General features: G+C 38.8%; 1 protein-coding gene across 1 annotated transcript in view; it reads right to left on the reverse strand.

The window, feature by feature from the left end:
• Window positions 1-15,467, reverse strand: part of Etfa (electron transfer flavoprotein subunit alpha) — a 58,239-nt gene that overhangs the window by 38,756 nt on the left and 4,016 nt on the right. The window contains exons 2-5 of the mRNA XM_048416902.3: window positions 9,255-9,401; window positions 6,948-7,029; window positions 6,766-6,848; window positions 900-999 (exon numbers count right to left, since the gene is read on the reverse strand). Coding sequence (XP_048272859.1) covers window positions 900-999; window positions 6,766-6,848; window positions 6,948-7,029; window positions 9,255-9,401 — 412 coding nt within the window. The remainder of the gene's footprint in view (window positions 1-899; window positions 1,000-6,765; window positions 6,849-6,947; window positions 7,030-9,254; window positions 9,402-15,467) is intronic.

Consider the following 15,467-nt stretch of genomic DNA (forward strand, 5'->3'; position numbering starts at 1 on the left):
ATTCCTCTCAGACTCAGAATTTACTTTATGAAGATGAGGCAAAAAAATAACCATGGACCAGTTGTTTCCTATGTCTGCTATATATGGGGAAAGAACACAACAGTGAAGAGCTTCACAAGGGACTACCTATACAACTCTGAATGCCTTTTAATGCACATGGAACTGAAAGCAAAGACTGAGAAAACTATTTTAAAAAGAAGATTTTTGCCTTTCCAGGTACTACTTACAAAATATAGCTACTTAAACAAGAACTGAACAAGGACCATAATAACAACAGTCATGCTAATGTTGAAAGGGGAAACCTTACATGTCCCACTCCTAGACAAAGAACTATAGTCTTAATGACTAGTAAGAGAGGGAGAACTAGACTCTCCCAGGGATGGTCCCTTTCATTGCTTACCCAATATAACTGTCTATCCAATGCAAAGTAGCCAGCCTTGAAATCATATATACACATGGAAACTAAACAGACTCACCAGGTTGTACTTACACATTTATGCATATGTGTATAACATAAAGAAAAAAACGCCATCAATTTGAGAGTAAAGGGGAATGACACAAGGAGAGGTTGGAGGGGAGAAGTGATATAATTACATCTTAACTAAAATTTTAAAATACTTACATACATACATATTGGATGGCAAGCTTAATCTCTATTAACCACTCAGGGGAAATCTCACTCCATAAACTCAAAGGCCAGTATAAAAGCACCATGCACAGGATAAATCAGATGGAATGCCATGCCATGTTACAGTAGCAATTTTGAACTAAAGCATTTCTCAGAAACCTTTAAGGTGGTCATTTAATCATATGGTTTATTTCCAAATCTCTTTTTAAAACGGTACCCTTCCCCACCCCAAAAAATAGCATGCTGATTAATTATCTTCCTTGGAACTTACCTGCATAAATAGTTCTCACAAATGTATCAGGTGACTTGATCTCAATGATGTCAGAAACTGGGGCAACATCAAGTTTGGCTGCTACTCTGGGCAAAAGGTTCTAAAAGAAAAAAAGTAGTGAACTACAAAAAGTGCAAGCTGATTAATACTATGATCAACAATGGTATCTTCTAATCTCCTTTAAAGGGAGGTGACTGTCTGTAGAAATTTAAATTCAAATATTTTATACTTCACATGTGTCTTTGGACATGGGACATGAAGCCCAGGTTTTGAGGTAATCTTTAAAATTAAGTGCCTACCATTACTCTATGTTAAGAGTTGTACAAGATTTACAGTAATAAGAAGCTGAATCAATTTGATAAATTATGAGATCTACTGCCCTAATAAATATCAAGTACAAAATGTGACAGTTATGGATCCCTGAATTTAAACAAGAGAAAGAGAAAAAAATCAGAAGAGTAAAATACTGGAAAAGATTTTATATATTTACTATAAGATATGAAAGAAAAAATTTCAGCCGACATTTCAAACTCTGTCGAGTTCATGTTGCACAAATGAATCAAGCACAGCAGCCTGAGTGTCAAACATCACATGAGCAGCAGAAACAAGCACACATGCTCTTGCTGACACAGGTACATAACAGTTTAAAGTAAACACACACATAACTTTGCTCTCAGTAGCCAGCATCCTTAAGCAGGTCAAAATCTCCTTGTGTCTAGTTGCCATATCTTATAATGAGGGGAAAGGGAACCTTCACATGTCTAGTTAAAATTCTACTAAGGCTCTAGGGCTCTAAAGCAGAAGAGAGTCACTTTGTGAAGACTGAATTTCCATGTTTCTGGACTGAGGTTCTTTTAGATAATATAAGAAATTTTAAAAGTGAAGCACTGCTTTTTATCACACAACTAGAAATGCTGACCTCTACAGAGCTCAGTCAGTGGCATTTCCCATTTCATGACACTGCTTCTGGCAGGCATGCTTTCAAGATAATACAAGCGCTGTCTGTTCTGTAAAGAGTCTCCCAAACTCGTCATTGCCCCTCATTCTGTACTCTCCCACATGCACACATAATTACAATGTACTAGCTGTGAGTAGCATGAATTTCTGTTGTAAAATCATTTTTAACATACACGTTGTATAACCCCTAACTGAGGCTCTAAATACCCCGAAGGTAGAAGGTTATGTCTTATTGTGTTCCTGTCCTGTTTCTACTCAGGGGCTTTATATTTTATATAAAGTAACTACAAGCACTGCCAGAACCAGCTTCATTACTTCTAGAGTTTCTGAAGGAAAAAAATTCTAATTTTCATTTTGTCATACATGCATTAAACAGTAATCCTCTTTCAACCATGAATAAGGAATGCTGGCCTTGCCGGGCAGTGGTGGTGCACACCTTTGATTCCAGCACTTGGGAGGCAGAGGCAGGCAGATCTATGTGATTTGTTGACCAGCCTGGTATATAAAACCTAGTTCCAGGACAGGATTCAAAGCTACAGAAAAACCCTGTCTTGAAAAACCAAAAAATTAAAAAAAAAAAAAAAGAATTCTGACCTTGACTACTAAAAATACTAACCAATATCAGTTTTCTCACTTTTGTGAATTTTCCTCTTCTACCCTTCCCACATCCCTATTTCCACTAACCTTACACCCCCCAGGGATCTCTTTTCCCACTTTCACCTTAATGAGCTCTACATCCCCCAACTTCTTAAACACCCCTTCCTTCCTCTTGGGGTCCCCTCTCTACTTTCACTTCATATGACCTTTACACTTATATATGCACATATGAACATTAAAAGCTAGGAACTGCATGCCAGAGAGAGTATATTGTATTTGTCTTTCTGAGTCTGGATCATCTCAATATAAGAACTTCCAGATCCACCCATTTTCCTGAAATTTTCAGTTTTTAACAGCTGTGTATGTACATTTTCTGTATCCATTTATATGTTGATAGACATCTAGGGCAGTTATTTCCTTGCTGTGGTGAATAATACAACAGTAAGAAGTACAAGTACCTCTGTGGTAGCTATAGAGTTCTCTGGATGTAAGTCCAGGAGTGGTACAGCAGGGTCATATGGTCCCTGATTTCCATAATGGCTGCACTAGTTTACACTCCCACCTGCAGGAAACAAAGTCTCCTCTTTCCCTACAGCCTCACCAGAACTCTTTGTCCTTTATTTTCTTGATTGATGGCCACCTTGGTGAGGATGAAGTGGAATCTCAAGGTTTTTGTTTTTGTTTGTTTGTGGTTTTCCAAGGCAGGGTTTCTCTGTGCAGCCCTAGCTGTCCTGGAACTCACTTTGTAGACCAAACTGGCCTCAAACTCAGAGAGATCCACCTGCTTCTGCCTCCCAAATGCTGGGATTAAAGGTACGAACCACCACACCTGGCTGTAATCTCAGGTTTTAATTTGAATTTTCTTTATGGTGAAGGAGGTTGAATATTTTGACAAGTACTTGAATGTCCCCCCCGCTGAAATCATGTGTTGAAAGCTTGGTTGCCAGCCTTTATTGCTGCTAGATGTCAGACCCTTTAGGAGGTAAGACCTAGGGCAAGATAGCTGGAAGTGAACCCCAAAGGAGATACTGAAATGCTCACTCCTGTCTTCCTCCCTTTCCCTTCTCTCTACTATGAGATTAGCAATTATGTCTTCTCATGTAGTTCTATTATGAGTCATGACCAGGAGGGCTCGCCACAGGGCCAAAGTGATAGGAGGAAGTGACTGAAACCATGAACCAAAATATATTTTTCCTCACTTTGCTCTAATGTGGGATTCCCCTCTGTATGCTGTGAATATGTTTTATTACCACTGGCTAATAAAGAAGCTGTTTTGGCCTATGGCAGGGTAGAACAGAGCTACGCAGGAAACCTAAAGTGAATGCAGGGAGAAAGAAAGCAGAGTCAGGCAGATGCCACGTAGCTGCCGAAAGAGAAGATGCCAGAACTTTAATGGTAGGCCACAGTTTCGTGGTGATATATAGATTAATAGAAATGGTCAATTTAAGACATAATAGCTAGCTAGAAAGACACCTAAGCTGTTGGCCAAATAGTGTTATAATTAATATAGTAGCTGTGGAATTATTTGGATCTATGCAGTTGGGGAACGAAAGAGCAGTCTTAGTCTACATTGCTCAGTTTTCTTTCACAGTGACAAAAAATAATAAACACAATTCACAGGTTTATCACAGATGTACTTATAGTCTCCCTATGACATTTCTCCTATGGACTTTTCCTGATCTCATTTGCATTTGTAGGTTACAGCACCAGCATCTCTTCTGTGACTCTTATTGTCAAGCTCTCATCTGTCACAATAGAGAAGTCAATGCCAGGGTAATAGAACTTGGGAACTAAAACACAGCAAACACTGTTTCTTGGGCTCACAATCTCACAGATGAACTCTCATCAACTAAACTCAAAATTAAACCACCAGAACAGAAGCAATACTCTTAGAGACAGGATGGTCTACAAAGACTCATCCATCCATTCTGAGGAGGGAGGTGTTAAAATTTATACCTTGTGTTGGCAATTTAACAATATCTATCAACAATGTTTAAAGCACAGTCTTTAAACTTACTATTTTAAAGATATGCCAGCAAAGGTATACAAAGATGTATGTACAAGGATGTCTTCCTTGCAGCAAGTGACTGAAAACAACCTGCTGACCTTGACTAATATGGAATGCTATGCAGTCAGAGAGACAGATAGATTATGAGCTAATATTTTCAAGACAATATTAAGCAAAAGCTCCTAGTCACAAAACAATAAAAATACGTATGTACATGCACAATTTAAAGACAATAGAAAGAGATCATTACTAAGATACACTCCTGAAATAGGAAGAGTAAGTTAAAAATATGAAGGACAGAGTCACATCCTTGTTCTTCATACTGCTATATTATATCCAACTTTCTACTAAGAGGTTATTTGTGTACAGTTAACTTTCCTGTACTGAGGACTGAACCTAGTGCCTCGTGCACATGAGTGGGTAGTCAAAGGTTCTATCTCCAAATCAGCTTCTATTCCTTGTGTGTGTGTACATGCATGCAAGTGTGCATGTGTATATGGTGCATTACATAATACTCTAATGTATAGGTGGCCATAGCAGAACCTTCCTCTATAGTTCTCCATCTTATTGATTTGAGGCAAGGTCTCTAACTGAATCAGAAACTGACTATTTGAGTTAGGCTGGTTTTCCAGCAAGCTCACGGTATTCTCCCATAACCAGCCTCCAGTGCTGAAGTTATAGGCACATGCAGCCATGCCCTTATGTTAGTGCTGGGGACTTGAACTCAGGCCTTCATTCTTGCAAAGCAAGTACTCTTACCTGCTGAGCCATCTCTTTAGCCTTCTCTTTTACTTTTTATTTTGAGACAAAGTCTTACTAAATTTCTCAGGCAAGCACTAAATGCAATCCTACTGTCTCCACCACCTGGGCTACTAAAATTATAGGTAAACACTGACTGCTCTACCCGAGGGCCCAGGTTCAATTCCTAGCACTCACAAGGCAGCTCACAATTGCTTTAGTTACTTTTCTACTGCCATGATGAAATACCATGACCAAGACAAGTTGTTTAAAAAAGCATTTGATTTGGGGTTCATAGTTCCAGAGGGTAGGAGTCCATGACTACCATGGTGGGGAACATGGCAACAGATAGGCCAGCATGGCGCTGGAGCTGAGAGCATATGTCTCCTTCTACAAGCACAAGGCAGAAAATACTAATTGGGAATGATGTGGGCTTTCAAAACCTCAAAGCTTGCCCCCAGTGACACACCTCCTTCATCAAAGTCACACCTCCTAATTCTTCCCAAACAGTTCCACCAACTGAGGATCAAGTATTTAAATATATGAACTTACAGGGGCCATTCTCATTCAAACCATCACAAGTGTCTATAACTCTAGTCCTTTTCTGATACTCTTTTCTGGCCTCTATGGACACTACACCCACATGGTATACAAATATACATGTAGGCAAAATGTGCATACATTTTTTTAAAATGAAAACAAAACAGAATAAAAGAAAAGGGAACTGGTGGGGAGTTGAACTCTTGGGGTTCCATGCAGGTAGGCCAACACTCTTACCTCTAAAGTACACCCTATCCTCACTGCCCTTTGTTCCATGTTCCCTTGATATAGATCGGCACTACTTATTTGTAAATGGTTACTTCTAATTGTCAATCTGACACAATTTAGAATTACCTGGGAAGGGCTCTTCCTTGATTACATTAATTGGTATGGGAAGACCCAGTCCACTATGGGCAACACCCATTCCTTGGTTTTGGGTCTTGAATTGTGTATGAGACTGTGGATGTAATATGACCAGTTGTCTCAAGTCACTGACACTGTGACTCCCCGCCACGAAGGACTGTATCCTGGAATTTTGAGTAAACCTTTTCTCCCTTAAAGTTACTTTTGTCAGGGTGTTTTATCACCCTTAAAGCCGTCTTTAAGGGTATTCCAACCATAACACAGTTATTCCCAAATCCCTTGAGTAGACAGAGTTCCTATTGTGTCTATCAGACATTCAAGTAAATCATCTCTTCGGAAAAGTAATTAAACAACGTCCACACACAATGCACAGAAATCAATTTAATAACAGCATCATCCAGGTCAAATTAGAAAACCTATAAGTGAAAGGTTTAATAAGTTATGACAAAATCCTGCAAGAATAGTTAGTCTGTGACAAAATTTAAAGATCTGGAAATGACATTTTAACAGAAAATTGGATAAATTCTTGAAAGAATATATGTAAATGTTAGCAGCACTCCCCTAGGTATGACCAAGTCAGAACTGGCTATCTAAACAAAGTCTACTATATTTCTGACCCGGCGAAAGCTATCCTGTTCAGTGAGGTCAGACTCCACTTCTCACCTTTCCAAAAGCAGATGCTCCAGCACAGATGTGTGTGTAATTGAACTGCTTCTGAGTTTCCAAAATCAATGGTGTCAGTTCCTCTGAGAATTAAACACATTTGGTAAACACATTTCATGCTATTTTTATGATCAAATATTCAAACATAGTAGTCGCTACACTTTTCCACTGGAACACCTCACCTGGAAGGAGGCCTTTGTATGCATCATGCTGGGCCACCAGAACTTTTGCTACACCAGCTACTTTACAGAGATCTTGTGCCACCTGTGATAAAAAGGAGAATTTCAGTACTGATGGGGGTGGCTTTGACATTTCAAAGCTCATGCAAGGCCCAGTCCTCCCCCAACCAATCAATCACTAAATAAGAAAATCTCCTACAGAAAACTTTATGTGGTACTCAGCATTTGGGAGGATGAGGTAGTAGGATTACAAATTCTATAAAACTGTGGGGTAGAATAATGTCCACTCTCACAAATCCAAAAGGAAAAAAGAAAATGAAGGGAGAAGAGGAAGAGAGAGGTAAGACAAGATTTTCTCTCTGCATAGTAAGGCAACCAGTAAAACACTTTAGACTCAGAACCTACTAGAAGTGAAGGCAGAACTTGTAAGCATCATACTTGTTTAACATTGACTACACTTCATTTGGCAATAATTTCTCCTGAGACTAAGATTAATAATTCCAAATAATAGAAAGAAATCTTCAATTACTGCCCACTGTTAAGATGGAGTTTCTACCTAACACAGATACTTATCTATAACAAAGTAAAGTATTTTCTTGTTTAACTTCCATTTTTCCTGTTTGGAATTAGGAAGGGCTTCTGAGAAAGCTTTGATTACTCTGATTTTCCCTATACAGAAGGCAATTAGCATTCTCCCTTTAAAGTAACTTTAACATGAGTGGTTTCTGCTTATCAGTCTCATCTGCCATTACTGTCTTCCACTTGCTAATTCACAGATGAATGGGCGCAAGGGTTGTGCCTTCAGCCCTCTTCCACAGACTACACGGCTCTGCAATATTCACTGAAAGGAGGATGCAGTGAAGAACCTGCCAGGCCAGGCGTTGATCAACACAGTTACACTGTCTTACAAAGAGATGCACCAGTGTTTAGCATCTCCAGTTTCAAAAAATTTCCAATTAAGAAACTCGCTTAGTTCCAAAGTTGCTATGCAGCAGTTTTTATATAACGTGGAACAGAATTTCCCATTGAAATAATTTTTTACTGTCAAAACTTCAGTACTACACAGAATAATCACCTTCTGTTTATGATTAATAGCTTAAGAAAACAATATAAAACTAAAATCTGTCTACACTATTAGGCATTTTTCTTAAGAATAAGAACATGACGTATATAAGACTGCAACTGATTAAATATCTAGTAATTTAAAAAAAAAAGGTTTGCTTAACCCTATCATCAGACATTGTAAACAGCAACTATATAACATTCAATAAGCAGCTGGGAGGTGGTGACGCACACCTTTAAACCCAAGACTTGGGAGGCAAAGGCAGGCAGATCTATGAGTTTGAGAATAGCCTGGTCTACAGAGCAAGTTCCAGGACAGCCAGAGCTACACAGAGAAGCCCTATCTCGAAAAACAACAACAACAAAAAAAAAAAAAGAAAGAAAGAAAGAAAAAGAAAAAAAGAAAGAAAAATATTCAATGATCATCAAGAGGAATGTGATAAAGAAATCTATAATCTGAAACCTGCTGAATAGTCTTTTAAATACCAAGTTTATGCAAGGAATTAGAAGTGACACTAGCATTCTGAACCTGCATTACCAAATGCTTTATTTAGTAAAATATAATCTGCTAAAAAGAAACATTCTCTTTCTACATTTACTCTTCTGTGAGGGCCAAGCCCCAGTCACACACTTGGCAACTCTGATATGGTGGAGAACTGGCAGCTAAAGCTTTGTGAGTCTTAACAGGTACTTGTCTACACTGTAGCCCAAGGGCACAGATCCTGCAAATCATAGTACAGAATAAACTTTCCCAAGAATTAGTTTCCAAAGCTGTTACTTAACAACCACAACAAAACCAACATTTACTATCAGCTGTAATTTGGGAAGAATGGGACTTAGATTTGAATTCCTCTACCAATTAATTAGCACCCCTGATACTTTGCCTAGATTTACCACTTTCGGGAATTAGAAGCAATTAACAAGTATATTCATCAGTACAAAAGGGATCAGCTATTAACCTCTAAGGGGACTCAGATACTACCATTCTACTTGGTGCCTAATGGCACAGGATGGTGCCAGCCAGCAGAACTAAATCAAGAGCACTTTACCTCATTTTGAAAGATAAAATGTTTCATGAGAAAACCTTTTGGTTCTATTTCTACACAAGTAATGGTTGTGAGGTTGACCATTTAACGAGGATTAGAGACCAGCTTGGGCTATGGTCCTCGGCATAATTCTCTGTTGCCATCTTTCACTGTCTCTTGATGGAGATTATATATGCTATGGCTGACCTTAAAAATCTCTCACCTTGTCACATTTGGTTCCAGCTACTAAACAGGACACTTCACCCCCAAGACGTCCAGCTGCAGTGATGGTATTTAGAGTAATGGGTGCTAAAGAATCATTTGCATGCTCAGCTATTACCAAGGTACTCTGAAATCGGAGCAATGAGGCCTAAAAGGAAAAGGAGAGAAACATTATTGTAGTCTTTCAAAATAACTGTTACGCAGGTAGGCTTTAAGGAAAATATTTTTGTATGCAATGTTCAGTTTTGTAAGTGTATTAATAAAGTACTTCTTTGATGACATAAATTAAACTCTATCTACCTTTACCTAACAAAAACCAAAATGCAAATTTGTTTTTGTGCCAGCTAGTCTTATGTCAACTTAACATACAAACTAGAATTATTTGAAAAGAAGAAACCCTAATTAAGATCTGGCTATAAGGCATTTTTTTTAATTAGTTATTGATGGGGTAGGGCCCAGCTCATTGTGGATGGTTCTATTCCTGGGCTGGTGGTCCTGGGTTCTATAAGAAAGTAGGCTGAACAAGCCAGTAAGCAACACCCTACCATGGCCTCAGCTCATGCCTCTGGGTTCCTGGGCTGTTTGAGTTCCTATCCTGACTTCCTTTGATGATGAGCAGCAATATAGCACTGTAAGGTTCCCCTTTCCTCCCTAACTTGCTTTTTGGTCATGGTGTTTCATTGGAGCAAAACAAATCTTAAGACAGTTAGTTTCCTCCTTCCTTCCTTCCTTCCCTTTTTAGTTTTTCAAGACAGAGCTTCTCTGTGTAGCCCTGACCATCCTGGAACTCTCTGTAGACCAGGCTGGCCTCGAATTCCGAGATCTGCCTGTCTCTGCCTCCTAAGTGCTGGCTAGGATTAATGGCATAGGCTACTCCCACCCACCAGCTCAAAATGTAAGTTTCTTAACATAAAAAAAAAAACTTACATCAAAACAATTTTCCCACTATGTCCAATAAATAACTGCTATAGACCTATATTTAAAATCCTTAAACACAATATATTACCTGTCAAGCTAGGAATTAGACAAATTCTATCATCAATTATACTCAGTTATATAAAAAAGAACTCCTACTAAGATACTTGGGGGGAACCATTTAATATCAAAGTAACTGAAAATGGAAATCTGTTTTTAAAAAAATGACAAAAAAATAGTTGGCGATGGCTTACTGGGTAAAGACACTTACCCTGTGCCCAAGGTCCTGAGTTCTACCCCAAGGACTCACACAGTAGAAGGAGAGCACTGATTCCCACAACGGTCTTATGACCTCCATATGTATACTGTGGCATGTGTGTATCTCCCACCAAAAAAAATGCATTTTTAAAAAGTTTTAAAGATGACACTAGCAGAAATTCTGCTGGGGTTTCAACTGTTTAAATATGCTTTGGAATGAAAAGGGCACCAGTGAGATGAACGCCTATCTAGCCCTATCTAGCACAGACTACCAAACCACAACCAAAACATAGTTCATGGTCATTTTCAAAATCGTTCAGGGCATTTTCAAAAACAAGAAGAAAAAAATTAATAAGAATAATTCCTATGCTTAAAGATTTCATGGGCAATAAAACTTCTTCATGGATAACCAATTGTAAGATAGAGTTTTTCAAATGAAGAGAAGCAAATGCTGAAAGGTGCAGATCATGAAGTCAAATAGACGAATGGGAGTAAGTTTAGGAATCAATGTGAAAAGATGAGAAATGGCACCAGAGACACGAGGAAAGAAGAAAAGACTGGACCCAACCTCGTAGGATCAAATGGCACTGTTGTGTGACATCACATTCAGGGCTCGAACAGGAGTGAAGAGAGCACTGCACAGATGTGGATGTGTTCCACCTTGACAAAGGTTAAGAGTTCAGGCTTATTCTTGCTCCTTTAAGGCTAGTCACAGGACATTTGACCTGGGTGTGGCTACTAACAGGATGTTTTGAACCTAGGATGTGGTTACTTGGTGCTTTGGTTATTTGAGAAGGTGACTATTTGTTCCTTATCTCTTAGTAAAGAAGACTTTTGTCTTCCTCTCCTCTTTGGGATGGAGTATTTAAGGCTCATGAGATACACACAGGGGTGGATTCAGTATTCACTGGATTGCACTCCCGACTCTATCCTGTGTCTCTGTCTTTTCTTTTGCATCTCTGCTTTTTCTGCCTAACATTCCTAAACAACATGCCTATACCCTGGAATGTGTGAACCCTTTGAGGCTAGACCCTGTGCACTGCTCCACACACACACACCAGGGTTTAGAAACTCACAAGAAAGATATGAATGAAGGGGAGCCAGTGATGGTACCCTAAGGCTACTTACATAACTAATGGCCAGTCTCTGTAGATCTCTGGCCTATTTTGAAGGTTTTAAGTATTATAAGCAACATGGAGAAAATAATCCTCCAAATTAAATAACAGCACAACTTCAGCAGACCAGAATGTCTTCTGCTAAAATAATCTTTAGGGCTGGAACCTGAGCAGGCTTTCTTTCACCTGGCTTTCTTGGTCTCCATAAGCCAGATTCAGCCCTACTCTCAATAAGATATGTATCCTTATGGCCGTAAACTATAGCACTTCATCCCTAACTTTCCCCCAGCCTACATACAATCTACATACAATGAAGCAAACCTGGACAGACATGGGCACATACCACCCACCACTTCTAGAGATCAGAGACCTCTCTAGAGCAAGTCATCCATTAGGAGAAAACTCTCCAAGGTCACATTACCCCAAGAATTAGGGAAGTAAGAGGACAGAATGCCAGAGGACACTCAGTGGTACCAGCAGATGGCATTTCTTCCCCTTTTCTTCCTTTTTTGTCTACTCAAAGCAAAAGGAAGAAAAATGATACCTTGGCTTCTTGAAGTTTTGTGTTGTTTTAAGAAAAGATTTCACAATGTTAAGCTGAACTACACTATTGATCAGAGGCAGCAATACATGCAGGGGAGCCCTAACACCAGTAGGGACGCTGAGATCTGGAAACTAAAGAATGGGGCTGTAAATTTGTCATTTTAGACTATGCCCTGGTATGCTAGAACTTTTCCCTGAGTCCTAGGACCTCTTCAGTATGTTACACACTATTCTATAAGGAATCCACTTTTCATTTATTATTTATTTATTTGAGGGTTTCTCTTATGTAGCCCTGGCTACTCACTATGTAGACCAGGCTAGCCTCAAATTCACAAGAGAGCCTCTGTCTCCCAAATGCAGAGATTAAAAGGAGTGTGCCACCACACCCAGTTTCACATGTTTTTAAAATAGTTTTAAATAATCAAAATAATGTGACAGATATTTTGTTTCTACTTCAGCCTCAGAAACACCACATTAAAAATAAAACAATTAACATATATGACATGAACAGGATCAAAACAATGGTGAGGTGATTGATTTAAAACAAACAACACTAAAAAAAGAACATTTTATTTTTACATATATTTATTTTATATGTATGAATGTTTTTTTGGCATATATGTATGTATGTGTACCATCTGAAACCCACAGAACTCAGAGGAATCTATCAGGTCCTCTGGAACTGGAGCTATGGATAGCTGTGAGCTGCTACACGAGTACTTGGAACTCCAATACTTTTAACCCCTAAGGCATCTCTCCAGCCCGTTTTTTAAAGTATTTACTTTGTGTGTGCATGCACACACACATACCACAGTAAGCATGTGGAGGTCAGAGTATAACCGAAGGAGGTTAGTTCTCTCTACCATGTGGGTTCCAGGGACCCATGAAAACACAGACTATCAGGCTTGATGGCAAGCACCTGTACCCACTGAGTCATCTCAATGGCCTACATTTTTAACCTAAGAAAAATCTTAGCTAGGTGGTACAGCCCTGGAATCTCAGCTCCTAATGAGTCTAAAATAGGAAGATCACAAATTCAAGGCCAGCCTGGGCAACAAAGTGAGAACCTATCTCAAAATATAAAAGTAGAAAGAGTGTGGGTATAAAGTTCAGTGGTAGAACACTTGTCTAACATCCCCAGTACCACAAATAATAAAACTATAAAAAAAACCATCATTTTATTATCAAGTAATAAACTTAGTAAACTGAGGTTTGCAAAACACTTTCAGACTTTCCCCCAAAGGATTTTATGCTCCCCAAATACCCATTCACTCTTCCTCCACTGATCACACTTAATGTGATTAGTAGCACAGATCTCCAGATTTCACCAACAGGCAGGGACTAGGTCTATCTTGCTTTCCATTATGAATTCAGTATCTACTTTTGTGCCTGGCACATAAGTGGCCTTAATGAATGCTGAGAGACTAAAAGGTTTCCCAAAGTATCTGAAACCTGAAAAGCAACAATTCCTGGATCATCTGTGAGTTAATCACTATTAGTTACTATTCTCACTGCTGCAACTTGGTAATAAGCAACTTAATGAAAGAAGGATTTGCTCTGGCTCTGGGTTAAGGCAGAGCTCATCAGGGCAGGGAAATATGGCAGAATTCACAGTAGTGAAGCATGCTGCTGGGGTTCCTTGCTGGAACAGCACAGAGAAATGGATGCTGGTGCTCAAGTGGCTTTCTCCCGTTTCCGTTTATTCTATTTAGAACCTCAGCCTATAGAATGCTGCCACCACTTTCAGGGTTATCTTCCTCCTCAGTTAAACAGTTCTGTGAACACATTCACAGACAAACTCAAAGATGTGCCTTATTAATGCACCATGTGGGGTTTTTTTGTTTTGTTTTGTTTTAGAAGGGTCTCACTATGTAGCTCCGATGGCCTGGAATTCAATATGTAGAGAAGGTTGACCTCCACCTCATGAGATCTGTGTTTCTGCTTCCTGAGAGTTGGGATTAAAGATTTATGTTACTACACTGGGCTCCCTAATCCAATTAAACTGACAATCCAACTGGTCACCACAAGCATCAAAACACATGTAAGGACACCTAGGCAATACATAATTTGCTAAGTCATTAACATAGATGATCCGCCATTTTTTCTTTTGCCTGTGATGGGTCTTTTAACAAGCAACATACTTCTTGAGTGCAGGGTTTAAAGAGGTCATCACCTTCCCTATACCCTTTAAAAACATCCACAGATACTGCTATTATCTTGCTTCTATTTTTCCTCACTCAGAGAGAGCTGTCTTTCATCTCTACCACAGCGCTGAAGCCCTTCTCTTAACTCACAGACACTCTTGATTAGTTAGTCCAGTGAACACATTTCGGTTCTTTTATTCAAACTTAGCACTACGATCCCTGCTTTTGTTCTTCAGTTTCTTAGCATTCTTGTTACTGCAACTGGATGGTCTAGACAAACTAGCAGATGCTAAATTACAGATTTTACTACCCCAACAAAACTACTCATATCCTAAAGTAGTAAGAGCTCTGTTAACCTATTTCTCCCCTACCCACCTTTTAAAAAGTAAATGGGATGAAGACATAGGGGACAGGTATGGAGTGCTCAGACTTTGTTCTGATTTTGCTTCTTAACTAAAAAAACAAACAAGAAAACAGCAGGAATGAGCTATAAAATCTTGCTAAATACTATTTAAAGGGATTCAAGAATATATAATTAAAGTCTCCTATTCCCATTTTAACATACATTTTGTCATAATAAAATGTATATTACATTTCTGTACTTAAACTTCTTTAACCTCTCTAGTAATAAAACACAGCAGCTTTTAACCATGACTAGAAATGTCATATGACATTGATTATAATATTAAAAACAGTCAATTTACTTCACTTTAAAAACAGACCAGACTCTTAGTAGACACTGGCAGGCAGCATAAAGTGATTTTAATGAAATCACTTTATGTAATAAATTTTGTTTCAGAATCACACAAAAATTGGCTCTCTTCTTTCAAATGAAATTTAAATTTACATGTGAAACACAGAGTTCAGTATCATTCATCAATGTTGATAATGGGCTCTGAGAAATGTCCTGTCCTTAATAGTTCACAGTTTCTCAAGCATGACAGATACTCCTTCCTGTCTGCTTATGAATATAGGAACAAGAACACGTAAATGACATCAAAGTGTTGCTTCACTTACTACATAAAATTTTTTTGGATCTTACTAATCAGCAAAAATTTTAAAAATTAATAAACTGAAAGAGACTACTGAAAAGGGGGAGCATATTAGAGTCAGGTAAAAACCTGGCGTAGGGAATTTCCCAGGAATCTACAAGGATGACCCCAGCTAAGACACCAAACATGGATTATGTAGCCTGACCTGGTCATCTCCTGTGACCAGGTAAGACTTCAAGTGGAGGAA

The sequence above is a fragment of the Myodes glareolus genome, chromosome 4 (genome assembly GCF_982192425.1).
Source record: "Myodes glareolus chromosome 4, mMyoGla1.1, whole genome shotgun sequence".
In the NCBI taxonomy this organism is placed as follows: domain Eukaryota; kingdom Metazoa; phylum Chordata; class Mammalia; order Rodentia; family Cricetidae; genus Myodes; species Myodes glareolus.